Source organism: Rhizoctonia solani, chromosome 7 (genome assembly GCF_016906535.1).
Source record: "Rhizoctonia solani chromosome 7, complete sequence".
Classification (NCBI taxonomy): domain Eukaryota; kingdom Fungi; phylum Basidiomycota; class Agaricomycetes; order Cantharellales; family Ceratobasidiaceae; genus Rhizoctonia; species Rhizoctonia solani.
In genome coordinates, this window is record NC_057376.1 from 513,798 (window position 1) to 541,749 (window position 27,952).

Here is a 27,952-nt window from a genome sequence, read left to right on the forward strand (position 1 = left end):
CCTCCACAACTCATGCCCAGTTGCATACGCATGATCGTGGGATACGTGTACGTAACTGATTATGGGTTACTATTGCTCCATTGGCATCTAGCTCGGGCTCCCACATACAGCCGAGTCACAGGTTTGGTCAATTTAATCACACTCGGTGACCAATCGCAAGTGTGCATCTCTATCCTTGGGGGACATGGTCAGCATGATACCTGCGGCATAGCATTGATCTTCGGATCAAATAGCCAGAGATGCTGTACGCCATTGCTGTGTAGACTCGCATGGTGCCTGGCATTGTCCAAAATTTAACTGCTCCATTGTCACAGCTGCTACTTTTACTGTGTCTAACGACAACACCGCGGTTACCAAGCGCTGCTGAGATCATGTGACACCAGGTTCAAGTTCTCGAGTTGCCACAGCCTTTGTCAATAGCCGAATTGGGTGTAACCACGTCCGAGATCGATGCGAGTCATTCCTTCTTGGGCGCCTCAGGGGAACTCTCCCAATATGCGCATATATAAGGGCCAATGGCCGCGTGCATCCATCAGAATTCATCAAACATCTTAAATATTCTAGCTACTGAGAGAGCCTCTATTCCCTCCCACCACTACACATTCTATTCATAATGCCTACTATGCCAGGTATGCCACCCATGCCAACACTGGCTCCAGGCCCTTCAGCCCGTCGGCCACGTCGCAAGTCGACTGGTGGCGCACTACCAGCGATTCCTAATCTTGTACCGTCTCCTGGCCGGCAGGTTGTGGCACTCCCTCCAGGCTATCCTTACGCACCCTATGAGCAACCCTACCAAGTAGCACACGTTCCTGCAGGATATCCTGCTTATCCTCCGGCGCATTATCCGAACAACCCCCACGGCCGCATCATGTATATTGACAACACCCCATGGGCTGGCTACACTGCGCTCCCCCCTGCGGACGAGCCTCCTCAGCTGCACAACCTGCTTGCATACGGAAACCGAGGTGGACCTGGCCACATTGAATGGGACATCCGCAACCATCCCGACACGGCGCGGGTAATTTGGAACAATGGTCGACAAGATATGCTATCCAAGTATGAGTCTACCATGGCCTTCACTCCTGGCCTGCCCCGCATCCGTCTGATCTGCAAAGATCTGCTACCTTGGCAAATAACTGTCGCATCCCCGGACGGCGGCGCTATCACTATCAATGATATCTTTACCAGTATTTGGAAAGAACTTCATCGCCCGCTCGCCGAATCCGAGTACTGGGCTTGCGGCGAGAAAGAGCGTGCAAAATTGACCGAGACATGGACGAAGGAGGTTAAGAGCTCGTCAGGCAAAGACAGGCATAATCAGGGAGTCCTCCGTGTCGATTGGGCAGGGAGTCGAACCGTTTTTGCTGGGCTTGGAGTCGATCAAGACTTCATTACTTCTCGCGTCCAGGACGAACGCCTCCATCCGGAGGTTTGGGTCCTGTATCTTCGCTCTGCGTAGGTGGGCTCTTTGAATACCGCGGAGGAAATCTTATCTTGACTTTATATTTATTACCCTGTCATGTATACTTAATGTAGCTCCGAATCCACCGCTTCGCGTTTGTTACAATGGTTCGAAACAGATAAATAGCAATTAACGAAGTCTCTATACCGAATAAGAAAACGTAGTGTACGATAGGAGTATGTGTTGATTTACAATAGAGTTGTGGTCATAAGCTTTAGGGTATCGTGAATACATGTCATGAGACTGGTTCAATCTTGGAAAGCCTCCAACATATCCCTAATCGTTCGAGCCTTCGTTTGTGTTACCCATCGGGAATGTACCAGGCTACAGACGTGGCATACTGGGCTCGGCCATACGACGATATCTAGATCGTCCATCTCCTCGAGAGTTTGCAGTGCATCGAGTAGTGTTCGCCCAGGCGCACCTTTGACCCCACGGGCCCCTGATAACTTTGTTCTGGAGTCCATTCCGAGCGCTTCACGAAGACGTTCGCCCAATATATCTCGACATGATTTGGCTGCGCGTGTATATGTTGGACCCGGAATATGCCCCGTAGGACCAGGAGAAGTGCAGTACGGCTCGAGCATTGGGCTGGACTGTCGTGATTCGGCCTCATGTCGCACGATCAATGTTCTTTTCCAAAGTATATTTCGCCCGGCCAGAATCTTTTCAGTATCCTTTGGGTCGAGCCACGAGGAGAGACGGTCATTCAGTTCGGATGGTGACAGGTGCCACTCGGTTATCGCCAGAGCAAAGAAGATCGAAGGTAAGACCGAAGAGACATTGTACATCTTTGCCAGATTTAATGCGAAACATGCCGGTTCGAGTAAAGTATCTCCGCTTGATATATACGACAGAGATATGGGATATCTGTGCGCAAAATGCGCAACTGCCCAGCTGTGAACCTGCGCAACATCGTACTTTTCAGCCATGCGGAGAGCAACGGCAATGTCTCGGAGCGACGCGATCGAAGATATTGGCGCTCGGCTGAGTATCAGGTCCAGGCGTAAGTATATTTAGGTATGATGAAGAGCGGGCCGAACTCGACTTACTCTTTTGGGGGATATAGGACGCTAAAGACAAGACGCCACTCTTCTACAGTATCGGGCATTCGTACCGACACGTTTGGAGTTTGCTGGTAAATTTCTTCATCGTCATGGTCGTCTAGCCCAGAGTCAGGGTGTGCAACAATAAACATGTCGTCAAAAACATGTGAATGCTGGATGAGTTTGTCCCTATGAACTCGGAAGGATGTAGATTCGACTAGGAGAGAGATATCGCCGTCAGGAAAGTTGTAGCTCCTAGTGTCGAGTGTCGAAGAAGACGCGGATGGATAGAGGTCGTACATAGTTGTGGTTACGAGGGAGTCAGTCGAGATATCGTTGAGTATAGGCTCCCGGTTTCGCCAACCAAGCCAAGTCTACGATGACGGTATGATGGAAAAGAATGCTAGAGGGGTAGATAAGAGGCGAGGGGTCGCTAAGTGAATGATAGTTTTATACTTGGAAACGAAGAAGGATGAATTCAAAGGCAACTGGACCGTGTTTTTTGCTGACATCGGGTATATCACGCCACGGTGCTGCTAGTGTCGCGTCATAACAAATCCCTCAGTGTTCGCAAATGGATAGCCGCTACGTAAAGATACGGCCTAGCTAGGCTGGCGACCATCTGGGGTGACCGAGGTAGTCAGGTCCAGGGCTGCTTGGTGGAGATTCGGAACTCCGGCAACCGAGCAAGCGCAGAATTCTGGCCAACACCAAACTATAGGGACACCCTTTTGCGCATCATAAGCCCACACTATACCGCAACATGACGTAGGTAAGTAACATTGGCTGCCTCGATCGTGGTGGTTGGTGACACTGGGCCTCGTGGAACTTATTTGCATTTGACGAGGGTCGCTTGAATCGTTTGATACCCCACACAAAGCAAACTAGATACCTGTAGCGCCAGGATTCAACGCAAGGCCCAGAACCTCAAGAAAAAGACGTGCAATAGTAAGATACGTTGAACATTGTGCCCAGTCGACGTCCTATCTGCCCGTCCAGCTGCATTCGATTTCATCCATATGCATCTTATGAAAACTCAAAAACAGTAACTCATTCATTAGCCATAGGTAGGGAAGACTTTTTGGTATCCAGTCTCATCCGATACTGTGATGTAACAAATGCTATGTATTTGTTCAAAACTGATATCTAAAATATTTATGATAAGCAATTGTACGAAAAGTCCACGAGAGGAATGCAATGATAGTGCAATGATGATGAAGCAAAAAAAAAAAAAAAAAAAATCATGTTAGCGGGTGTCCAATTATCTAATGAAACCCCCAGTAGAGAATAAGAAAAGTGCAGCACTTAATGCTACGAAGGTAGCCGATATAGCGGCAGCTCCGGCTTGCATTTGCGCGGGGGCTGAATTTACACTTCCTTCGCTCGTAGATCCAAGTAAGTCATGTTCAGCAGCACCACGGCCGTTGGAGTTGGCAAGCACTGACGGGTCTACGGAAACGGTAATTTTGTTAGGCCTGTTAGTAACAGCAGTTGTCGGGAATGACTACAAGAACAATAACGGTGAGATCGAGTTTTAATTAAGTGGGGAAACAGTCGACTGACCTGAGTTACGGTAGCATCTGGGGAAGACTCTGTCAGGGCGTCACTTGTGAGGAAGACCAGAGCGATCGAAGGTGCCTTGACAGGAATGGCACATGTTTGTGCAGTTGTATCGCACTGAATAGTAACGGTCTCTTGGGTACCTTCCAACCGACCGTCAGATCCCAATTCCCCTCCCAGAGCTTGACCTATCGATGTCATTGTAGTAGTCAATCGAATTAAATCAGATCAATTTTCATACCTGCCCAAGTCACATTGTGTGAACCGAGGCTGGGAGCACGCATATACCTGACTTGAACAGACGAAGGCGTTGTGCTTGACTGTCCTGTCTGTTGCCCACCGATAGCGATGTTGGCAGTGTAGTCGTTGGCACCAGATGCATCATCGATGTAATTGAATAGTGCAACGCGGACGGGGTTTCCGTTTTCATAGATGGCATATCCGGGCGTAAGGTCGTTATTGCCGTTTGAGTATAGATCCACGATTTGTGCGTTGCCTGATTGCCCAAACGCTTCGGCAATTAGGAGGGCTGAGTAATATACTGCACCCGTAGTCCACCCGAAACTGGTGGAAAGGTTCGTAGGAGGAGGTGTAAAAGGCTGGAAGTAATGTGTTCCTCGTCTGAACAGCTACCTATGAATCGTTTCAAAAAAAACTTACGTTGTAATATGTGTCTTGACCTGCAGTTCATAATTGTACTTTAGTTTGAGATACAATTTGAATAGATAGGACACATACCACCGACGTGTAATAGGACTTGGGAAAAATTGATGAACGCGAATTGAAATCCAAGATCCGCGGCCCACATAGTAGCAGCAAAACTAATGAAAGGTTGTACATGAATCAGTGTTGAAGATGTCCCCTTTCGGGACGTACCTGTCGCTAATACCTGGGAACCCTCCGCAGGATGCCGTATTTGTCTCCATGAGCACAAACGGCTTTCCAGCAGCTTGAACCATTTCTAGTAAAATAAAACAAATTCCAATCAGGCACAGTAGAAGAACATATACAAATAGCTGCTTACGAGAGCTAGTAACATATTGTGCGGCGAGGCCAGTTACCTGTGGGCATAGAGGTGTTAGTTCCTTGGAGGGTTTGTAGAAACCTATTCAAAACGTACGCTTCCATGTCCGATATAACTGGCGAATGTTTCCTGTGGATCGTGGACATTACTGTCGACATACGATTAACTTAGTCCCTGAGAAAGGAAACGCATATATGCTTACCCATTGATCTTGCAATTATCTTTACAGCGAATGGTTAGCCAGAATTTGAGAACAAATAGGTTACAACTGCACCATTGGGATATTTTTGAACTGCAACCATCTTGAGGTTGGCCGCATAATTAGTTAAATAACCTGCGTGTTTCATTTATTGTTGGCATTGAAAATCGGATAAGCAATCTGAAAGACTTACCCAAATTAAATATATCGGTCTCGTTCCAATTACAACATGTACTTGGGCCGATGAGAATCTGATTGTTGGATAGTGATGCTCCATTGAGGTCGTTAATCATAGTCTGATAATCGTTCATGTAGTTCTCCATAGAATACGACGAATTACGGCGGCCATGGGATCCGTACCTTACCGTCAGGTCAGTAAGCGAACAGATTAAGCTCCGATTCGAAACCTACAAGTCAGGCTCGTTCCCGAGCTGAAACCCAAGTAACCTATCACCGAGTATTTTCTCAGCTGTCTGGGCAACAAGAACAGCATTCGTCTCGTTATCTGGATTGAAAAAGTTCAAACCCTGTGATTACCAAGATTGGGTGTCAGCGAAATTCCCAAAGCACCCTCAAGAATCCTCATACAAAGTAGAAGTTGGCATTGACCAAATCTCCGATGTTTTTCATCATGGTTAGCAGATCGGAAGAGAAAACTACGTCAGGTGTTTCGGTCTGATTGAACGTGTAAGCTAAAATTAGATTATGACATGCAATGGCAGTGCGCTATAGACTTACTGGAGTCGTAGCGCCCGCCTGCTTCTGCTTGGATATGACACCGTTGTTAGGTATGCTGTCAGAAGAAACCAAGTAGGATTGATCTTGGGAGTTTCCTCCCACGCGAATGGAAACAGAGCCTCCTCGGGCCCGTACGTTAGCCATGTAGTTTAGGAACGGGACCAATAGGTCTGTGAAAGGTCCGTAAAAGTCAGGGATAATCGAACAAGCAATATACTTGGTTCAGCTTACGGGTGGAGTTTTTTCCCACTATATGTCACATTAATACACATGTCCTCGAAGTGGCGACAAGAACTCACAGGTTGTTTGAACTACGGACAGTTCGATCGAGAATCCCATGAAAGCCCCAGACTGTCTGCAATGGAGTTGTTAGACTTGAAGAAAGTAGGAAACATTCAGCTTACTTGATGGATAACCCACTCATGGAGCCAGGATAGAGCTTATGTACGGTTGTTTAAGCTCCTACTCGAAAAATCAGGGTGGATAACTTACTTGTACTAGAAAGTTGTTTGTGATTGCTGGACTCGGAGGAGACGGGGATGTAAGCACAGTCTGGTCGTACGCAGCAAGCGTCGCGACGGCAGCGTATGCATCAGACGTAGCAATGGCCTTCGTCGTTTTAACATTGTATATAGTCACCGCGCCCGCCAGTTGAGCCCAAATGCAGGCCAAAACAACAAGCTGGGAAGTAAGCATGTTCAGAGGAGTGTTCAAATTCACAGGGGTCGTGATCTGATTTATATAGTTTCCAGGAATAGTCCGCAGTACTGGTGAGATATTTTTGGTGCGACTTGGCTCATCGGCTGGGCAACTCGAGGCACAGCGCAGTTAAATTTGTCAACTCGACCTTCCAACGGCTTACGGCAACATATATAGATCTGACCTTGGGAACGTTTCTATGGGCATTATAAAGGATTTTTTTAGGGTGAAAGGTTTCGCATAATTGAAACTGCCTCCTTGTATGCAGCAGTACACAACTATCTTTTAAGGATCTAGTGACTGGGTCATCGACGAAGGCCAAGGTGCGTGCCAAATATAGGGCGATTAGATGAGGTGTGCAGCTGCTTCATGCATGCATGCTCGCAGTGCCGCGTCGTGAGGTCATGGTGCACCAAAGTGATGGAAGGGAAATCAGATTGCTTTTCGCTGAGCGTCCGTCGAGTAAGATTAAAAGTCAAAAACCGAGGAATGTCGTCACGTGTGATCACCATCACTTAATCAATTCAAAATCTCGGCTCCCATTCAGGGCCCTCCGTGACGTGCAATTCCTCATCTGCAATTCACTTTGAGTTAGGTCCACTGGTTTCACTCCCTCCCACATCTTCCTGAGGCCGGTGTTCGAGTTCCGGGCAGGTAAGTACATCGTCCATACGTGCAAAGGAGAGCACAGCTAAGAGTATATAACGTGCAGTCGTAGGGATGTCCGCGAGCTCTCCATCCCGCTCGCCTACCCGGCGCGTAAAACTTGACTTGGCCAATAACTCTCCTGAAAAGTCAGCTCCTAAATCACCAAAGGCCATGAAACTTATACCTGAATGGGCATCTAAGGCGGCCTCGCGTAGACGTAGCTGGAAGCTACTTGTGAGGTGCTGGGTTGCAACATGGGTTTGCTTCATTCTCATCCTACCGAACAAAACCTTACCAGTCATGGGTAATGCGTATGTAATTTATCGCTTGGATTCGAAATACTTTCTCAAACGAATCCCAGCGCATTCTTCGCCGCTCTGGCAAGTTTCATTGCACCTCCGGCTATGGCATTCCAGATGTACTTCTTCGCTATGTTCACTCTTATGATTGGTTGCTTGCTAGGCTGGGCATGGGGAAGCGCGGCGATGGCCGCGGCATTACAGGCTCGTGATCAGGTGCTCCTGGGTCGTGCGTTGCTCTCAACCCAGCAAGCGTAAGTGAAATATCGACTGTACCTGAATGCTCCACTGAGCTTATCCATTTAGTGCGACGAACGAGGCCAACCCGGATGCATATTTCCGCAAGGCAGTTTTCCGAGGAGATTTCCTTGATCCTCGATCCACCGTGGTTTTCGGAGTTTTCCTTGCCATTGGAGCATTTTTCTTAGCCTTGATGCGAGTCAAGTCCCCGAAACTGACCTTGCGAGCATTTTTGGAACTATTTTCTTGGATGTTATATGCGTGAGTGATTTTTTGGAATATCTGCTCCGTTTGAACCTCTTAGGCTCGCCCAAAGTCATACGGACCGCTTTTCCCTTCAGGCCAATACCTGATTTTGCAGACATTTCTCGTTTCAAGTTCTATCTATCTCGCCGTCGGCCTCGTAACTATTGTGCTTATCTTCCCCGAAACGTTGAGTCATGAGTGGCTCGAGTCTTACGCGGGAGTTTTGGATCTAGTCAAGGGCCTCGTAGACATGCAAGAAAAAGTACTCACCGACAATCTAGAACAATTGGACATGGATACAGAGGGAAATACTTTGTCTCGGGTAGATGGCATTCAAGCTGGAATTCTTGCGGCGTTTCAAGCATGTATGTGCATAACTTCAACCGTAAAATTGATCTAAGCTGAGAATTCCTTAGTTACCGCCAAGACTCCCATGTTGAACCTGGAGTTTAGTCACGGGAGGTGGAGTGCCGCTGACGTTCAAGGACTCGAGCTACCTCTTCGGGCGCTTCTTACACGGGCCCGTACGTTTCTATAGCCACCATAGTCCGAATACGTTGCTTATCCTATTGAGACTATAGGAGGTCTTTCATCATTTACTGCACAATACAGCCATCATCTCTCCACACGGACGGACGGTTCGTTCCCATCCAATACTATTTCACGGGTTACGACAACTTCCGGCAATGCCTCTGACGCCCCAGATGGAGCCCAAACGCCGAAAAAGTCCAAGGGAAAGCATTTGACTCTACGGGTACAGGATACGCATAGACTCCTGCACGTTCGTGGCCACATTACAGCTCTAGAAGTCTCTCAACATACGCATATATCCGAGATGATCCCTATCGTTTATTCTGCCACTGTCAACCTACGCAAATCTCTTTCCAAAGGACTAGAAAGCATGTCGGCGGCCGTTCGGGATGTCAACGGCCGACGTTACAATTCGGTGAAAAGAGAGCCCCTTGATAACTTGCGCTCTGCACGCGAGGCCCTCCGAGAAGCCCTGGCAACTTATAAAGAATCTGGACGAATTACAATCGTCCAGCCTCTCGCTGACGCCATAGACTCTGTCTCCGGGAAGCTGCTCGATGAACGCGGCCGACCTACCGTCTCGTTTCGACCGCTATTCATTTGCTTTGTGTTCGAGTCAAATTTGTGCTGGACTACCGAAGCTACAATTGCTCTGATGAATCAGTTGATCAAGCTTATGGAGGAGCGTAAGCGAAATCGGCTGTGGGCTCCTACGGGGTTACGGAAAATAGCAAACTTGCTTCGAAGAGAAGAAGGAACAGCACCAGTTCAGGGGGACGTGAATCCGATGCCCGAACCCGGCAAGGATGATCAGTATTCGAGGATGTATCGTGAGTTGCAAGATTCGCTTATAACGTTCAGTCCACTAACTTATTTATAGGACGTGACCCTGATGCACGTCCTCCCAAGGGTATAATACAAAACCTGACATTCGCGGTTTGGTCAATATGGCACTTTTTTAGGACTAACGAGGCAATCGTACGTATGCCTGACTCAGCACAGTAAGGGTGCTGACGATTGTATGAGACAGTTTGCCATCAAGTATACCATTGTCACTATCGCTCTCTGGCTCCCCCAAATTTTCAAATCCAGTGCAGGTTGGTTCAGATTTGACTCTTGCAGCTCATTTTTGTTGTGCTGATTTCGTGGCCAGAGTTTACATATAACGAGAAGGGCCTTTGGGCACTTATTATGGCACAGTTTGGTTTGAGCATGTATATGTCGGACCAAATCGGACAGTAGGCTATTCTCTAGCCTTCTGGAGGAATGCAATCTTGACAAAGTTATAGATTTGTTGCCAGAATATTGGGTACCGTGGGTGGAGGTGTCATTGGCATGTTGATCTGGTACATTGGTATGTTTCCGCGCTCGTTTGACCTGTACCTGTCTGATATTCCAATGGAAATGAAGGTAGTGGTCATGGTTTGGGCAACCCGTATGGCATAGCGGCTGCGTTTGGCGTTTTTATAATTCCCATGTTGTTCGCACGTCTATTCTGGACTCAACGGTGGTAGAAAGTATCATGTTCAGTGTGAGTTTTGATTTTGAACTATTATTACGTCTTTCTTATTCATGAGCAATAGGTTACCTCGGTTCTTGTTGTGGGCTATTCTTGGATAGATACCCACTTGCCATCCCAAGGAAACCCAGGATACGGTTATGAAGTAGGTGCTTATTTCCCTTTTGGTTTCTCCTCTGACAAAAATTGTAGATTTTCTGGAGAGGGTTGTCCTGGTCTTGTTGGTTCGTCACATCACTGATATTCTAGGCATATAAGCTCAATTTCTGCCGCAGGCTTCGCTGCCTCGTTTATTATGATGATTCTACCTCCACAGTCAAGCCGAAAGGCGCTTCGCTTGGGAACTGCTCCACAGTATCTCAGATTTCTCAGCTTTACGGGCTACTTATTTCATCTTGGTTGACGGTTGAAGAGGAAGCGGAGGACGAGAAAGCTGATAAAGAGGATCCCTCGAATTAAACAAGCCAAACTCTCGCCCTTATGAAAAATGGCAACCCGTATTCAGGGCCAAACTAATCTCTGTTGCGGGTGCATTGAGTGCACAAAAGATGCAGATGGCCACAATCAAGTGGGAGAGGTAAGAGTCAATTCACGCTAATTGGACCTGATCAGTGTTCTCACCTAATACTTCAGGAATATCCGTGGTGGCTGGCCAGCTGAACATTACGAGAAGCTGCTGGAAATTCAATCCAAGATGTTGTCTGACCTGATTCAAGTGGGTGATAAGCGCTAATTGCTAGTCACTTTGACTGAAGAGTTATTTCAGCTGGCTGGTGCCCTCTCAGTGCTCTCGCCAAAATGGAGGCACCGGTTGTTACACAAGACATCGTTTTTGAACCCGAATCTTGTGGGTGCAATATTCAGTCGTAACAGTCTAGTGATTAATTCTGAAAAACATAGATATCTGACGTTATGGCTATTTTCGGTATAATATCCATGTCGCTGGAAACTGGCCATCCAGTCCATGATGTATTGCCGTCTAACTTGCTGGATCGCTCGGTATACCACGACGACCAGACTCGCAGGCTTGGTGAAAGATTCAAGCATTTCGACCGGATCGATGGAGAAGACGCTGCCGAATCTGCACCGGTTACCAATGAACCTTTGACCGGTCAAAAGCTCATGTCAATGGAGTACTCGACTTTTGCCACGGGAGTGTCAGCCGCCTTTCATTTGCTCCATGTGAGTAATTCCAAGCAGCTGATGGAAATAACAGATCTGACCCGGTTGTATAGGCATTGGACCAGATTCATCTCATCACAAAAGAGCTGTGTGGGGTTATCCCTCTAGAGGGTTATAGTCGCTGGAAGGAAGAGTACGAATTGAAACACCTGGGTCGTTCGGTCTAATACAGCATGTCCGTGCTTCGTTTTAACTTTTACTATCGGTCATTTTCTTTCAAAGTACGTATTCGATTGGATTCTCGATTTGTATATTATTCTGTAGCGTTGGATGCTTCAAGAATGCACCGTTAATGTCCGAATTATATTGTTGGGGTTCTACTTGACTCAGCACAAGCACTTTGGAAGGCCAACATATTGAAAATGAGTAGAGCTTCAAGTAGATGTTAGTGTATACTGAGCAATGCCTACTGTAATAGCCGTTTTCAGGTGATACCATATTGCAAAATATGTTTTTCATAAACACGCTAAAATTCATAGTTTTGTTACGCCGCAGTGAAGGCGAGGTTCTGGGACGCATGGGGGCTGACCAACTTTCCGGGCGCTGGGAGGCTCTATTTGAGACGACCAAGATTGAGTCCAAGTAATTGCTTCGGCTGAAGCCGCTAGAGATATCAAGTATGGTAACAAAAAGCCAGGCCATCTGAGTAAGAAATCATCAGATAGCCAATCAACGAACTACGTCATCTATAGTTGGGTCAGGTCGCAATTTAGCACTCTATCGTTATTTTTCAGTAGGAATATTGAAGTCTATTCCCTGGACCCTACAACGTTGAATGATGTTACATGAGTTGAATGAAATGCATCCTCGCTCGTCCGAAAAGGCGGCGGTCTGTAAAAGGCCGTTGAGGCACAGGGGCTAAGAGAGATCGGACGAACTGGAGATTAGCGGAGCGATATACAGTATAATGGCACAAAAACGTCGTGAGCTGGTCATCATCAGACAACGGCGGCAGCACCGTACCGGTCCACACGCCGATTGATACCTCCCAGGAGAATCTTGACCAAAAGATCGGTATTAAATTCGGATCCTGTGTAGGGTGTGGTATCCACCATGTCCTGTGACATGCAAACTCTCAGCACAAAAACGGGCGGAAGAGCGAAACATAAAGTTGCATTACCCTAATTCCGTGTTGATGTGCCAACCCATCGTCGAGTTCACGTAGAGCTTCGGCAGTGTCCTCTGCTGTTCCGATTTGAACGAATTGGATCCCGACTTGCATCAACGGAAAGTGGCCCACATCTAGCCGTCGTGCGATGGACACTATAACGCTTTCAGGATCATCCGTTGGTGCGCCGTCCGTGATTACGATAAAATTGATGGGTTTAATCAACTTGAACTCTCCTTCCGGGTCCTGTTCTCGCGCACGCTCGAGCCGGTCCATATATGCGAGCAAAAGCTGTTCGAGTTTTTCGCCGGTGGGGGTTATCCCGTTTGGGTGAACATAGTCGAACAGCCGTTTAACTTCAACGCCATTCTGTGGTACATGTTAGCGCGTATATGAGGGTGGGGCTTGGGGCACTGGCGCACCTTCATATTTATACCCACACGCTCGTCGTTTAAGAAATGCACATCGATTCCCTCTTGGTCGTATTTCGCGGCCGCATCCGCAAGTCCTGCGAGGGCTTCTCGCGCCTCGGTCCACGAAGTGCCCTCCATCGAACTCGAGTCGTCGACAATCATCACGGTCTTGTAGCGCCTTGAATTCGGAACCTCAGTCGGGACGAACCATATGCAGAATAGAAATACGTAAATCGCACCTTAGCATGTCCAACGGGTCCTCTTTGGACCCTCTTCGACTCGACACTACCACAGGTGTATGTACGCGATCCCAAGTTGTGGTATTCCTCCCCTGAGCATGAGCTCTCCGCTCCGTGTCAAATATCGGACCATGCTCGCCGCTAGTGTTGGGGAATTCGGTATCCTCAGGGCTATCGCAATCGATACCCGAGTCACCGCTTGCTCGTCTCCCGTCCTCCATCGCGAGCATTTCAGCTCTGAAACCGCCAGGCATGGGTGGTGGAGCCGTTGAAATCAACCCGGGCATTGGGCGTCTTGGTCCTTGAGACATGGGCCGCGTAGATGGCCTGACGAGTATCGAGTGCGAGGAGGTACGTTGGTGGGACGACTGGACAGTCTCCCCGGCTTGACCAAAACTAATGGACCCCTTCTTTTCTCGAGGGTATCCATAATTACGTGGACTCGACGATGACGAAGATGAAGATGCTCCGGGGTAGTCCCGTGGCGGGACAGGTGGGGGTGGAGCCTCGGCAAGTTGGACTTCTCTGCGAGCAGGTTCTGCGGTGTAAGGTGGCGGTGCGGTGCTGACTGTGGAAACCGAATCCCGGCGCGGTGGAGCCCTCGAGTTGTGACTTAGGCTGGCGTGCGGGAGGGTTGGCGAGGAGGGCGAGGAAGGTGTAATGGATCTGCTCCGTCGTCTGTCTCTCCTTAGTCGACTACTGCTTCCGGATGCTGAGCGCGGTTGTCCTCCACCGCAGTGGTACTGCCCAGAGGCATGGGACCGGAGATTGACCCGGGGCTGACAGGATCAGTAGTAGATTGCGAAGAGTTTTGGCCCATGGGTTAGGATTTGTGCTGGTATCAATGAATGATGGCTTGGTATATATGTATATGGGTACGGTTGTTGAGGTCAGGAACGAGTGTTGGGACTAAGGAGTTGCGGCGAGGGCCAAGAATGCTGTAATATCTGGATATGGGCGACTGGGGATCGGTGATAAACCTTCTTATGGCCGACATGCCGTTGACTATCAGCGTCCAGTGAGAGGGACGAAAAAGGAAAGGAAGGCACAAACTTTGGCATTATCTGATAAGTTAAACTAAAACACCAACGAGTGCAAGTTATTTTCCAGCACAATTCTGTATGTGTGGTCAAAGGCCATTCATTTCTTTGTCTTTCTTAGACGTATGCAAGCAACTGTTCCCTATGCAAGAGTGCCAGTGAAATGCTGAAAGTAGGGGCCATATAGTCATAGACATACCCTCATGTGTTTTCCTCGTGAACATTGTACAGTGGCCATGTGGTCTAGTGCTTCTGTATAGGGTATAGATTCCGACGTTATAGTAGCAGAAGGCCTTCCATCATAGACTCGGGTCTTCTCCACAGAACTTGGGCAATGGTCGGGGTTGGGAGCAGAGTCTTTGTATGATCACAGTGGGGTGCTTCTATTGATCGACGAGGGTGCGGCTGACAAAGCAGGATAGGACCAGTACTCGCCCACGACCAGCCATAAGTTTCCCATTGCCTGTACATATCACGCTTCTTTTGAATGTCTTCAAACCCAGCAAACATTCTTATTGCACGCAGTAGCCGTTCGTCAACACGTTGACCGCCCTTGTTCCTACCGAAACCCACGCCGCAGCTTCTGCTATATTCCCCCGGTCCTCCTCTAGTCCGCCATGGCTACTCGAAGAAGCAGAGGTCGAGGATATTGACGAAGTTGATGTATCTGACGAGAACGCCGATACAGAGCCCATTGATGTTGATGTTACGTTTCGGTATGTTCTACGCCCACTGGTGGCAGCAGGCGCTCGATGACTCATGTTCTGTGGTTTCCTTCCGCCAGACGAGACGCAAGTTATGTAGGAACTGTCAAGATTATCGTCGAGACTACCACTTTCTGGTAAGATGCGGCACCGAGCTCATTTACCAGCTATGAAATGAATCATTGATCACAGGGCGCATAAGGATATTCTGATGTTCGCATCTCCGTTCTTCGAGGCTGTGCTCAGTGGAAAGTATGGTATATCCGTCTAGGTACACCAGAAACTCTGTCTGATATCTCTCTTTCTGCCCCGTAGCTGGGCAGAGACCTCTGCTAGCAAGAACCGAACTTCTTGCTCTTCTATCATCACCATTTCTCAACCCCCTTCCCAGCCTTCACCGGCCCACCCCTCTCAAACCGCCCCTGCTACATCAACCATGCCCCATCCTTCAGACGAAATCGATTCCGACTGTGTTCGTGTAACAGACGTTGATACCGAACTCAGCAGCGCGGACGAAAGTGACGGGGAACTGGCCGAGAACAAGGAAAAGGAGCGGCTGGAGTCCTTGAAGAAATTACAAGGTGCTTCTGAATGTGTGTTGATTAGGATGCCTTTTGGGATCTGAACTGACGGGAGTTGTTAGCTGGAACTGGTAGAGCTCGATCCAAAACCGCGCCAGAGCTCTCAAGAACGAGTAAAAGGCGGTCCAAGCCTATTCCGGACGCGGTAATACAACTCAAGGAGGAAAAGGTGAGCATGAACAACAATCTTTGCTCACAAACGACTGATGGTCTTCAGGCTGGCATATTTCACGATTTTCTCAAATTTGTATACCCCCAGTAAGTTGGAATTCGAGTAGCAATAATTTGTCCTAACTATCTTGCCAGTCTAGAGTGTACGGTTGCATGGTGAGTTATGTTCAAATGCGCCTAAACAATGACTCACTAGCTCCTTAGGAATAACGTAGAAGGATTGTAAGTCTGAATCAGTCAACTTCGAGGGTCTACTGAATTTCAGTCCAGAATGAATATATCTCACAAACTCGTCGTTCCTTCGCTGCAGACCGCATGCTTGCAGTTTCTTCTTACTCATGCTGCTGGAAAACCTATAAAGGCAATGCGAATAGCCGAACTATTCGAACATGAGGAGCTTTATAGGGAGAGCAGTCGATTTGTGTTGGATAATCCAGGTGCGTCGGAACCTCTGTAGTGTGAGACTTGCAGCTGAACTACTTGGTCTACAGGCGGATGGTAAAGCCGATTCTTATTAACCCGAGGTGATTTGCTGAATTGTGCTCCAGGTCCGAGGCGGAGTTGTCGACCCTATCGCAGGAGACCTTGTTGAAGCTTGAGAAACGCCGAAATTGGTTTTTGGAGCGCGTATTGAAACTTGGGCTCGTCCCAATTGCCAGAGAATACCAATGCGTGAGTTTCGCGGGGCAAAATACTCTCGTTAGCCCATGCTCAACCCTCCTATAGTCTCTAACATGCCCTGATCCTTCCAACTGTGCTCGTCAACTCGAAGAAAAATGGAGACTGGGATATCATGCCTTGTTCCGGTTCGGTAGGTACCTACTTGACTTTTGACTTTACATCTTTTTGTTGATATCCATAACACAGGTCCCGCCCAGCCGTCCATGGTATTCCGGTATTTACGCCAATTGGAAGGCGTCAGTCCTCCCCTTAGCCTTACCACCTCGCTTGTCAAACTACTGCCAAGCATGGGTCGCTACGTGTAAGCATCTCTCGCTCGATCCATTCCCCCACCTCGATTTATCCATTCGTAGTATTCGATCGAATGTTCTCCATTGGACTACGGTAAGCAATCTTGCGCTCTCAAACAGCACTTGCCCCTCCCTCTGACTAAGTATACCCATCCAGCGGTTCCAATGAAAATGCAATCGGCGCTACGAGGGTGACCACAACCTCCGGTGGATCTCGACGCCATTTTTTATTCTGCACCCTTCGACCGGAGAAAGAGAAAAAGGGCAGATCCATGTCGAGGGATATTACGAGCGCGCTCGCGGGGACGAGTTCTGCTTGAGATTCAGTTTCGTTTTCATTCGTCTGGGGTGGATTATTTGCTCTATGCTGTATTCTAGTTATGGTGTGCCACGGAATGGATAGATGTGAGACCGGAAAGCTGAGTGGTCCTCGAGAGCTTGAGCTTGATCGCACTTTAAACGGTGCGCATATATGCAACACTCGACCTGGCAGGAATCCGTGGGCGTATTAAATCAGGCGATGACAGCGATTACTCCGGACCATCCCAACAAACTCGTGACACAAGGTACACATTGTCAGCCACCACCCTAGCCGTTTCGCTCCTGATGCTTTCTTTCGGTATGGAGCCATCAGTGTCCGTTTTCAGGTATGCAAATGCGCACCCTTGATATACCGGCCACAAGCAACTACAAGCGCGTTGGCTCGCTCCGCAAAGATGAGGACGATGTATCGTTACCCACATATAAAGGCAGTCGATTCAGAGCAGTCCAAGGGGTCTCAACACGATATGCAATACATAGTGGCATAAGGTCACAGAAGTGTGAGTGTAAAACACCAGCCCCGCGACGCGTGGAGGGCCACTCTAGCAGCTGACCGCATTGTTGCGTGTATTAATACGGGGGGAAGGTGGACGGGAAATGGCCTAAAGAGTGCTCAGGGGGATTGCTCCCGGTTCATCTCACCTGATAGCCTTTTCAAGAATTCGAACACTTCGATATTCTTCCATACATCTACCACCAACACTGTAGGGTAGAGCGAGATATACCCAATCCGAACCGACCTTCCAACAGCCATATAGACTAATACCAGGAGATACAGCCAAACGCGTCGAGAGACCTTTGGTGGCAATAACAGGACACCGAGACACAAAAACGGAACCAGGTTAAAATACCGGTTCTCTGATGGGAGGTCGATTACAATGCTTAGGTAAGCTCGAGAGTGGTTGAATGGCTCTCCTGTACCTTCACGCGAGGCAGCATAGGTTACAAACGCTTATTAAAGCGGAGCAAATTCCACTTTAAACAATTCCGGCTTTTCAGGGAACTGTATGACTTGAATAGAGCAATCAGATACGCAAACCATGCACTGAATCGAACCCCGAGTAGACGACGCTTGCCGGCTCAGCTTTCGTGCCTCGGAGTATATTACGGACATCGATTCAAACAGCATGGAAACCTGGACGACATAGAAAAGTCGATTGAATATCATGTCAGTGCGGTGGAACTAACACCTGAAAACCATCCAGATTTCCCATGCAGGCTGGGTAAACTGGGGACGTCATTCACTAGGCGATATCGACACCTGGGAGAGCTTGACGACTCGAGAAATCCATGAAATATAGGACTCGCGCGCTCATACTCACTCCAAAAGGCCACCCCCGCCGGGCAATCCGACACTCTGCGCTGGGCGTGTCGTACAAAGATCAATACGATCGATCGGGGGAGCTCGATGATCTTATTAAATCGATCGAGTGCAATTTTCGTGCGCGTGGGTCGCTCCCGACGTCGATCCAGACTTTCCAGTCCGCCACACCTCTTTAGAGGTATCATATCCGGGCCCATACGAAGAACTAAACGATTGGCAAAAATCGATTGCATTCGACTCTCGTGCACTCGCACTCACCCCTGTTGGCGACCCAAGGCTCCCAGACCGATATTCCGCTCTAGAAGTCTCCTACCAAAATTGGTTTCTGTACCTGGGAGAACTTAGTGACCTAGATCAATCAATTAAATGCGGCACTCATGCACTTTCACTTACTCCCGAAGGCGACCCAGATCTGTGTGACCGGCATAATTCTTTAGGAGGGTCCTATAGAAGTAGATATCGACGCTTAGGAAAGCTCGACGATCTAGATAAACTGATCTATCACAACTCCTGTGCACTTACACTCGCCCCTAATGACGACCCAAATCTGTCAAATCGGCATGTAATTCTAGCGAGTTCGCATACCGATCGTTTCCAACGACTAGGAAAGATAGAAGACCTCGAGAAAGCAATGGAATACAGCTATCGTGCAATGGCTCTTATTCCAGACCATGGCGTGAACATATCTGATGAGTATGCTGGCCTAGGCGCGTCATACCGCGAACGATATCGGCGGCTTGGAGCACTCGACGATCTCGATGATGCAATTAAATATGAATCTCATGCGCTCAAAATCACTTCTGATGATGAATTCGACCTACCAGACAGGTATGCGGCTCTAGGAATGTCGTACAGGGATCGACATGAGCGCCTAGGAGAACTGAACGACCTCGAGAAAGCGATTGAATACGAATCTCGTGCACTCGCTCTCGATAATGAAGACTTTCCGGACCGGCATGCTGCTCTTGGAGCTTCATATGGCGAACGATACCGACAGTTGGGAACACTCGAAGATATTGAGAGAGCTATCAAGCACGAGTCTCGTGCACTCGCACTCACTCCTAAGGACCATCCGGACTTACCAAAGCGAAACAGTGCTTTAGGTGTGTCGTACAGTAACCGCTACGAGCGACTTGGAAAATTCGACGATCTCAAGACGTCGCTCGAGTGCAACTCCCGCGCGCTTGCTCTCACCCCCGACGGGCATCCCGATTTGACTTCACGACACTTGCATTGGGCCATATCTTGCCATGGCCAGTATCAGCATACAGGTGATTTATCCTACTTGAATGTAGCGCTCGCTTCTTTTCGGAAAGCCTCACAGCTATCGACCGGGGCACCACGTGAGGTATTCAATAATGCTCTTCGGTGGGCCAAGTTAGCATCCGACCATAGCCACCTCAACTGCATCGAGGCTTTCCAGGCTGTCATCGAGCTTCTCCCACATTTTGTCTGGCTTGGGGCTACTGCCACTCAGCGATACCAGGATCTTTTGCTGGCCGATAGAGTAGCAGTGAGGGCCGCGTCTGCTGCCGCCCAGTCTTCAGAGTACGACCTGGCACTTGAGTGGCTGGAGCACGCACGTTGTGTGGTATGGAATCAGACCCTAATGCTCCGATCTCCTCTAGACGACCTCGAATCATCCCACCCAGTCCTCGCCAAGCGGATTCGATCAGTCGCCCAGCAACTGCATCGTGTTAACTTTGGGTCTATACCGTCTCTATCGGTTCCAAATACACCCGAGTATCGCCATCGTCTTGCTGGGGAATATGGCGATCTATTAGCCGAGGTACATTCTTTGCCTGGGTTCAAGGACTTTCTTCAGCCTATAAAGGGCAACGACCTAATGCGGGCTGCTCGGCACGGACCTATTGCTGCTGTAAACTGCTACGCGGGTCACTGTGACGCGCTTTTGGTCCTACCCGACCACGATCGAGTTCACCATCTTGCACTCTCCAATTTCTCTGAACAGAAAATGAGACACGCTTGCTCGAAAATGCAAAAGCTGCTACAACATCAAGGGTTTAGAGACCGTGGACTGAGGCGTCCGTTGGAAGAAGCCGACTTTGACATCGGTCCCGTACTTACAGGACTTTGGTACGACATTGTCAAGCCAGTACTTGATTATCTAGGATACATAGTACGTACGCCTGGATGTTAAGGATGATTGAATATTAATATTTGTCCTTTAGAATAATAATTCAACTGATAGCCTCCCGCATGTAACGTGGTGTCCCACTGGTCCAGTATCGTTCCTCCCGCTGCACGCAGCTGGTGACTACGAACAACCACGATCGAGGGTGTTTGACTATGTCATATCTTCCTACACACCATCACTCAGTGCTCTACTCGTCTTACCACCAGCCTTATCGACTCGGAACCACGCCTTTCGTGTACTTGTTGTTGGCCAAGCGAGCACCCCGGGCTGCAGTTCATTACCTGGAACCATTAGAGAACTTGCACATGTCAAATCCCATGTGGAGTACAAAGCAAAGTACTCACAGCTCATCGGCAGCCAAGCGACTACTGCTACTGTACTCGATGCGATGGACCAACACGACTGGGTCCACCTTGCTTGCCATGCTCATCAAAGCGTCATTGACCCTACCAACAGCGGATTCTTTCTACACGACGGCACTCTTGATCTTGCATCCATCACCCAAAGGTCATTCAAAAACAAAGGTCTAGCGTTTCTTTCAGCTTGCCAAACTGCCACAGGAGATGAAGAGTTACCAGATGAAGCAATTCACCTTGCTTCTGGGATGCTAATGGCGGGCTATGCGAGTGTGATCGGAACAATGTGGTCTGTGATGGACGAGGACGCACCGTTTGTTGCTGATAAGGTATATGCACAATTAATGAAGGGTGGAAAGATCGGGAATGGAGAAGCTGGTAAGGCGTTGCATCACGCTGTTGCAGCATTACGTGAGAGGGTTGGGGAGAACGAATTTGGACGATGGGTACCTTATATTCACATGGGATCCTAACCCAAGAGAGATATAAATCATAAATATACCTTTATTTTATCTGGAAAAGTGACAAGCAGGTATTCAGTATTGGAACTAGTGTACCTTAGATGTATGCTATACTTCACTCGTATGCTAGAATTCGATACCTGGTACTGCCGCTTGGAGGAAGTGGGTTGGGTTTATTAGACCGAATTTTCAGTTGCAACTTACACCTAACGTACCAAAGACAATAGAACACTATGTGGCAAAATGCTATCGATCTTGCTCCAAAATATGGCGCATATAAGTCTCTCAGCAACTTGAATTTATGGGTGCCCAAAATCGTAAGATATCTCCAGTACCGACAGGTTACCGCTCCAAAACCGATGAAGAAGATCCAGTCCGTTGAATTCGATACCAAGAAAAGGATACATAGCCCGAACCTTTGTCTAGTATTCTACAAAAAAAAGAGAGAAAGTAAGGGTCTCAAGACGAATAAGTTGTGTCAACGAAATAGAAGAAATTGAAACCGAGTTCCGATACAGAAACCGAAACGAAACATAACACAGTTGGTGGGTGGCCGAAACAGTAACAGCAACAGCACGAAATAAGGACAGAGTGACAGACGTGTAGGCAGTGAGAAGAGCAAGGACAGACGGGAAGTAGGTAACCGTAGGTGGAGGCGAACAGAGACATGGAATTAAAGAGTGACGGATCGGGTGGGGTATATGGGGAGGGGGATTGGATTCGTTGAATTTTGGGAGTCGAGGTAAAATTATGATGATGGGTCGCTGAATACAGTAGGTGCATTGTCAACTAGCCATTCGACGGTGAGAGCTTTGCCAGCCATATCACCAAACTCCCGAGCGGGGTCAGATGAGCGCATAAGTGTGGCTATATGCCAGTTAGTAGATGCTCAAGCATGTAATAGCAATCACACTTACGTCCAAACACGACGCCAATGTTACGTGCACTCATCAGATTCTCGTCGCTACAATCCTTGACGCTAAAACACACAGTTTGAGATCTATATATACGAAGAAACGAGATTGGGCTTACCGACTGAGATGCAACATGAGATACCTCAGAGTGTGATAATGTTCCGGCGGGAGTTGTCGCACAAGGCTAACCAGAGCCTCGTGCTTTGCCGCGGTATCACGAATTCCTGCAAACTCCGTCGTCAGTGATTGCCCAATGTCCAAGTCAATCCAACCCACCAGCAGCCTCAACAAACTGCTCATGCAATGCAAACGTCAAGAGTGGGACCGGCAATTGGCGGAAATAGCTCTTCAACACTGAAGTGATACTCGAAATGTCGTTGAACGCATCGGTATCCTCCAGATCGAACGCATAGTCGCCCTTTTCGAATAGTTGAACAATAGCCTTGGATTGACTCGTTCCGCCCGTTTTGCGGTAAATGCCCTCATAGTCCATGGCTATAAACAAACAGGATCAGATACGCTTCACGAGTATTAATGAGATCCACTCGCCTGATGCTTCGACCGCACGGATACACTTGTCCACGATGAAGGGAACCATACGTCCAGGGTCCACCCTGGCATCAGAGTGTATCTGCTCAACAAGATCGCGACCAAACATGCTCGGTGCTACCGACGACAATCAGCCCACGTTTCACGCAACCACGAGGCCTATATAAACTCACGAAGCGGTGAGATATCAACCACAGGTTCCTCAGCGGGTGTGGATCCACTCTGGCACGACGACTTGACGAGGTACGTACACCTCTGATGGCACGCGAAATTGCAATCTGCCCCCTCCCCCTGGATCAGTCCAAACTCAAACTCGAGAATATGCTCAAACTCACGGCTACACCGCATCTGCATGCCCCACATCTTATCCCCGCACTGATCGCACCTTGCGAATCGCAGCACGCTCTGTTGGACAAATTATGTTCCTTGAACCCTTTGGGCCGATCGGCTTGGGCGTTTGCGCTCGCAGCAGCCGATTTGGATCCTTGACCAGGTTTGCCCTTGAGCCATTTGAACCCGCCTTTGGCACTTGAAGAAGCAGTTGTGTTCTCATGGGTGCGCTTGACATCCTCACGACTATCCCGCTCGCGATCCCGGTCTTCAGGAATCGAGACGGTACTACCCGTAGCAGCCGTACCCATCGACGAGACGCTTGCGTTCGGAATCCCATTTCCGTTCATACCACCTGTACCCTGGCGACTCTTGACTCCAAACTCTTTAAGCGACCCAACCGTGCCCAAACTAAGCTGCGTGGAATGTACTCGAACTGCTGTCCATCCTGGGCATCGAAGGTCGGCCTCCAAGCTGCTGCTCGACCTGTCTCTGAATCTGCGCATTCAACTCGGCCAGCTCTTCGTTGCGCGCATTGAGCGCGGTCGTCTCCTCCAAAAAGATATCACGGTGTTCTTTGAGCTCAGTTATCTCCTTGAATAGACCCTCCCGTTGGAGTTTAAGCCCTTCGAGATCTTTCCGGTACTGTTTTCTGAGATTTTCAAGTCGAGCTTCGAGGGATTCCCAGCCTTCGCCCGATGAAGTGAACGTTCTGCTCCACCAAAGAGAAAAAAAGAGAAACCCTTGTCAATACCTCGTTCTCGATCCTGAACACGGAAACACATACTTTTTGCCCAGCTCGTCAATCTCAGCAACGACCATGTCCCGCTCGGTCTTCAGCTTGGACAAGTCCCTCAGCAAGTTCCGGATCGCGTTATTTGCATCGGCCAATTGCTGTTCTCCGACTTCCTTGATGCGCGTCTCGGCCGTGAGCGCAGTGAGTCGTGCGGCTTGACCTTGGAGCTGCACGCGTAGACGGGTGACTTCTGCCTCGGCTTCGCGACGTGCTGCGAGCTCCTTGTCGTATTCGCTCTGAGCGACCGAGAGTCCGTCGATGAATTGCTGACTCGTGCGCTGCGAAGTCGATCAGCAACCGGTATGAGAGAAAGGGAAAGGAGACTTGGGTACGAAAAGGACGAAAGAACTGGGGGACGCACCTTCATTCCGTCGTACTTGCCCTTCAAATCTCGGTACTGCTCCTTGCTGCCAACAACAGCCTTGCTTATCGCTTCCAAAAACTCTAGGTTGATCTTGACGGTCGTACTTCCCCGTTCTTGCGCATTCTCGCTGATCTCCTTTAGCCGTTTGAGAACATTGTCCGCCGCGGCCGAGTCTGCGCGATCGCGAGCAGCTGCGGCGGATGTGGTAGGAGGCGCAAGCGTGGTCCGAATGATAGGTGTACTTTGTCCGAAATCATCTTCGTCCAGACCTGGACCTGCCGTGCTCGCCCCTCCATCAGGAACAGAAACAAACGTCGCGTCGGTTGAAGAGATGGACGGACGCGGGGCAGGCGTCGTTGGACGAACGCTGTCCACGCTCGGGCGGCTCAGTTTGGACGATTCGCTCTGTCGGCGGTCGCGTGGTTTGTCGTCTGCGCGAGAATGCGATCTCTCATCCGTAAAGACTTGAGACTTGTCCTCCGAGCGAGACTCAGATCGAGATCTCTCTTTTTCCTTGTTCCTGTCTTCCACGCGAGAATTGTCTTCACCACGAGGCCTGCTATCCTTATCCTTGTCCTCGCCCTCACCGCCTTGCTCCTTGACCTTGTCATCTCCCATCACAGGCCTCACGGCCCCGTCCAAACTCGTCCTCCCCAAACCAATCAAACTCAATCGGTTCCGTGCTCCACCAGCATCAAACCCGACACCCTTGAGCAAGTCTGCAAAGTCCGTGTCGGAAAGCGAGAATCGCATTGGAGGAAGCTGCATTGCGCCGTACGTCGCCGTACTTTCAATCACGGGTGAATATTTGGAGCTATTCTCTACGGCGGGGGAAGACGACGAGGATGAGGACGAGCGGGCCGCTGGACGGCGAGTGGGTGTGGTCGCCGAATTGGTTGATGCAAAGCTGTTGTTCCCAGTTGTCGACGCAAGACTTCCGCTCCCGGCCGAGCCTAAACTCGTAAGATGAACTGACATACTGTGCTGATGTGGGTGGTGTTCTTTAGGCGGAACGGCCGGTGGGGGAACGCTTTCCCTGTTTCGCCTCGGCGTCGGAGTGTCGGTGACGGCGCCGCCCGGGAATTGGACCGAACCTTGGGTTGTGGGTGTGGCGCGGCCGTTATTACTGGGTGTTGTCCTACCGTTGCTATTGCCGTTGGCGGGTGGAAAGTAGCTGTTATTCCGGGCGGGGCAAAGGTGATGGGCGAAGCCGTGTAGCTGCTTGCGCCTGGTGAAGGGATATAACCCGATGGTGAAAACACGCCGTTAGTGGTGGTAGAAGGTGCATAGCTGCCGTTTGGTTTCCATCCAGGGCCAGCAGTTGCTCCCTGACTGGCACTCTTGGAGATCGCAGGACTCTTGGTTGTGGAAGTCGATATACCTGATAAAATAATGAAGGAAGCGTGGATATGATGATGTTCTGATACGCACCTTGGCTCGCGCTCTTGGTGATGATCGGAGCTGGACTAGGACCGCGCATACTGGTAGTAGGACTGTTGACAAAGCTGGGACTTCTGCTCCGTTCGTCGATGATGCCCCGCCCTTGGATTCCCATGCCATCGAACTCTTCGTCGTCGACAGCTTCTTCCGGATGCGACCCGCGCACGTTAAGACTGGGTTCGAGGACAAAGGTCGGTTCTTCAAGCATCATCGTGATCTCTCCGTGGTCTTCATAGGGACGGTGGGATCTAACGGACGAAGCATCCCGCCCATGAGTCGATCGATCGCGTGCTTGGGAGGTATCGCGCCCTCGGGTAGGATCTGCCCCATTGTGATTACGCCCACGGAGATATTCGTCTCTAAGAGATAATGAAGGTGATGGGGCTCTCGAGCTGGTGCCTAAGCCCTCGGTCGAGTATGGCGATAGTCTGCCAGTCTCTGCGCCAGTACTATTCCCCCTTGGGCGGATAGAGCCGCGTTTGTCAGCATTCAAGTGAGGTACTTCTAGACTCGGACTTAGGCCGCCAGGGGTGGACACCGAGGAGCCGGGAAGTGCGGCCTGTTGTGCTGCAAAGGAACGGGGAGGAGGGGGAGCAAACATAGCAGAGAGCGGTCGCACGCCATCATCGTAGGATTTGCGGCGCTTGCCGAGGTCGTGGGGAGCAGCGAGGGAATGGGGAGCAGGGGATGGTGCAAAGTCAGTTGCGCGGGATTGCGGGGCCTAAGAGAAGAACTAAATGAGCGAATAAAAGGAAAGAAAAAGAAAACCGACTGAATCTTCCTTGCGTGACTTGGTGCGGGATCGCTTCTTGTCTGCATGTCTCCTGGAGCGAGCAACGCGGTCGTTGTGGCAGGCCATGCAGTATATGCCCTGGCTAGTCTTTGCAAACACAAGTTCCTCAATGCGGCGCGAGCACGTACGGCACTTGAAGCAGGATGCATGGTACGAGTCGTCTCCAGTCATAATGGCCTCGTCTAATATAGGGTTATGGCAGACATGGCAAGAATAGGAACATGCCTGGCAGACCGGGGAGCCATCGGCGAGGAGGAGCAAGTTGGTGTCTGCGCTCACCGTGTTCTGGCATTTCGCACACCGGAAACACTCCACATGCCACAGTGCATTTCCAAACGCAACTACAACTCCACCAGACGCACTCTCCAGTGTTCGACCGCATCCCCCGCACGCTGGCTCGGCCTCTTGCATCGTCGTCGTCGAATTTGCCCCTGACATGACACAGCCACGTCTCTTCGACCCTGCAACTACCCAGTCACGCTGCTCCTTTTTTTTCTTTCCCTTTTTTTTGCTGGCTCGTTGGCCGGACTGCAGCTGAGAATAAAGTAGTCGCGTGAACAGGTGTTGGTCGTTTTCAGAGGTGTTAGATGACCGGACGTGTGCGCGCGAGACAAACTGCGCCTCATTTGTCGTCTGTCGTCACCCGCTCGCTTGGAGACCGTAGCATTGCCTAGTTTAGCACACGTCCATCTGTCTAGACTCCAGCTCTGTCACTGCAAATTCCGGCTAGAATCCCATCTAACCAATATCATTCGACACGTATATCCCTCCCAAGTGCGATCATGATCGCATTAACAGGGCGCGCCCTCTCACTCCGTAATGATCTCGTAGACCCGTTGCGTAATCCAGGAGAATTCGTCATCCTACGCTTCGTTCTAATATACCTTACATGATGTTTGCATCGAGATCAGTCGAATATGTAAATACTGGAGTATAGGTTGCCACCATAGTTACAATATATGCACCGCGTAGTATTCATTAATATGGGCTTGGCCGGATCGCCCGCATATGTAGATCCAACAATGATAGGGTATTCTTCCTTTCCCTTATCCTTCTCTTCTTATTAGCACCTACCAGTATACTTTCAGGCCAAGGCTGAAATCGTGCCTCACTTTTTGAAAAACTCCGAACATCCTTGGCTCGCATGTGTAAGCTATTGTTCTTCCCACGACCGCAAGTCAGCCTTGATCGTGTGAAGCGCTTGCCAGCTCTAAACTAAACCCAAGACAACAAGGACACGCAGTCTATTTCAGGTTACATGGCGCATACATAGCGCCGACACTGCCCACATGTATTATACTCTAAAAAATGACCCCAGCGGTCTCGAAGCGCGGCTCCCAATCTTGTGATTAACGAATTTCAAGCATCGACAGTAAATGATTTTCGCCCAAAGAACGAGATCGACCTCATTTCGGTAATTCTCGTGGCCGAGTTTGCCCTCGTACCGGGACGTTCATAATCCCGCAGGATGCCTCAATAACATCGTCCACGGCACACACATCCTTTGATTAGCCCTCTCTGGC

The 27,952-nt window shown here is 49.4% G+C and overlaps 9 protein-coding genes across 9 annotated transcripts; 5 read left to right on the top strand and 4 right to left on the bottom strand.

Annotated features, from left to right (window-relative positions):
- Positions 1-613: 613 nt before the first annotated feature.
- RhiXN_06329 (uncharacterized protein) lies at positions 614-1,462 on the top strand (the record flags this gene model as incomplete). Its single annotated transcript, XM_043326145.1, has 1 exon — positions 614-1,462. One exon carries the CDS (start codon positions 614-616, stop codon positions 1,460-1,462), a length of 849 nt encoding a protein of 282 aa, XP_043181577.1.
- Positions 1,463-1,713: 251 nt separating this feature from the next.
- RhiXN_06330 (The BTB (BR-C, ttk and bab)/POZ (Pox virus and Zinc finger) domain) lies at positions 1,714-2,813 on the bottom strand (the record flags this gene model as incomplete). The annotated part of the gene is made up of 2 exons (XM_043326146.1): positions 1,714-2,452; positions 2,518-2,813. 2 exons carry the CDS (start codon positions 2,811-2,813, stop codon positions 1,714-1,716), a joined length of 1,035 nt encoding a protein of 344 aa, XP_043181578.1.
- Positions 2,814-3,772: 959 nt separating this feature from the next.
- Positions 3,773-6,728, bottom strand: RhiXN_06331 (glycoside hydrolase family 79 protein; the record flags this gene model as incomplete). Its single annotated transcript, XM_043326147.1, has 18 exons — positions 3,773-4,015; positions 4,075-4,259; positions 4,313-4,670; positions 4,732-4,751; positions 4,810-4,892; positions 4,948-5,032; positions 5,096-5,132; positions 5,192-5,243; positions 5,298-5,316; positions 5,370-5,429; positions 5,488-5,654; positions 5,706-5,821; positions 5,883-5,969; positions 6,033-6,202; positions 6,264-6,281; positions 6,332-6,387; positions 6,437-6,471; positions 6,525-6,728. 18 exons carry the CDS (start codon positions 6,726-6,728, stop codon positions 3,773-3,775), a joined length of 1,995 nt encoding a protein of 664 aa, XP_043181579.1.
- A 723-nt stretch (positions 6,729-7,451) lies between these two features.
- Positions 7,452-10,673, top strand: RhiXN_06332 (uncharacterized protein; the record flags this gene model as incomplete). Its single annotated transcript, XM_043326148.1, has 15 exons — positions 7,452-7,690; positions 7,741-7,932; positions 7,985-8,179; positions 8,297-8,529; positions 8,581-8,688; positions 8,746-9,525; positions 9,576-9,673; positions 9,726-9,792; positions 9,849-9,933; positions 9,985-10,049; positions 10,106-10,175; positions 10,214-10,226; positions 10,279-10,359; positions 10,407-10,438; positions 10,490-10,673. 15 exons carry the CDS (start codon positions 7,452-7,454, stop codon positions 10,671-10,673), a joined length of 2,442 nt encoding a protein of 813 aa, XP_043181580.1.
- An 89-nt stretch (positions 10,674-10,762) lies between these two features.
- On the top strand, positions 10,763-11,563 carry RhiXN_06333 (uncharacterized protein; the record flags this gene model as incomplete). Its single annotated transcript, XM_043326149.1, has 5 exons — positions 10,763-10,791; positions 10,848-10,929; positions 10,981-11,061; positions 11,115-11,396; positions 11,450-11,563. 5 exons carry the CDS (start codon positions 10,763-10,765, stop codon positions 11,561-11,563), a joined length of 588 nt encoding a protein of 195 aa, XP_043181581.1.
- A 771-nt stretch (positions 11,564-12,334) lies between these two features.
- On the bottom strand, positions 12,335-14,217 carry RhiXN_06334 (von willebrand factor type A domain protein; the record flags this gene model as incomplete). Its single annotated transcript, XM_043326150.1, has 5 exons — positions 12,335-12,454; positions 12,517-12,873; positions 12,927-13,095; positions 13,157-13,935; positions 14,137-14,217. 5 exons carry the CDS (start codon positions 14,215-14,217, stop codon positions 12,335-12,337), a joined length of 1,506 nt encoding a protein of 501 aa, XP_043181582.1.
- A 466-nt stretch (positions 14,218-14,683) lies between these two features.
- On the top strand, positions 14,684-16,638 carry RhiXN_06335 (The BTB (BR-C, ttk and bab)/POZ (Pox virus and Zinc finger) domain; the record flags this gene model as incomplete). The annotated part of the gene is made up of 14 exons (XM_043326151.1): positions 14,684-14,726; positions 14,777-14,912; positions 14,981-15,037; positions 15,093-15,152; positions 15,216-15,493; positions 15,544-15,650; positions 15,699-15,739; positions 15,788-15,808; positions 15,857-15,874; positions 15,923-16,089; positions 16,144-16,150; positions 16,201-16,324; positions 16,379-16,463; positions 16,520-16,638. 14 exons carry the CDS (start codon positions 14,684-14,686, stop codon positions 16,636-16,638), a joined length of 1,263 nt encoding a protein of 420 aa, XP_043181583.1.
- Positions 16,639-18,234: 1,596 nt separating this feature from the next.
- On the top strand, positions 18,235-21,255 carry RhiXN_06336 (CHAT domain protein; the record flags this gene model as incomplete). The annotated part of the gene is made up of 3 exons (XM_043326152.1): positions 18,235-18,385; positions 18,445-20,408; positions 20,461-21,255. 3 exons carry the CDS (start codon positions 18,235-18,237, stop codon positions 21,253-21,255), a joined length of 2,910 nt encoding a protein of 969 aa, XP_043181584.1.
- Positions 21,256-21,991: 736 nt separating this feature from the next.
- Positions 21,992-26,867, bottom strand: RhiXN_06337 (Rho-type GTPase-activating protein 4; the record flags this gene model as incomplete). The annotated part of the gene is made up of 13 exons (XM_043326153.1): positions 21,992-22,110; positions 22,161-22,222; positions 22,276-22,381; positions 22,434-22,652; positions 22,731-22,823; positions 22,880-22,997; positions 23,042-23,421; positions 23,474-23,748; positions 23,824-24,110; positions 24,194-25,149; positions 25,173-25,577; positions 25,628-26,357; positions 26,409-26,867. The coding sequence occupies 13 exons, from the start codon at positions 26,865-26,867 to the stop codon at positions 21,992-21,994; spliced, it is 4,209 nt and encodes a 1,402-aa protein (XP_043181585.1).
- Positions 26,868-27,952: the final 1,085 nt, after the last annotated feature.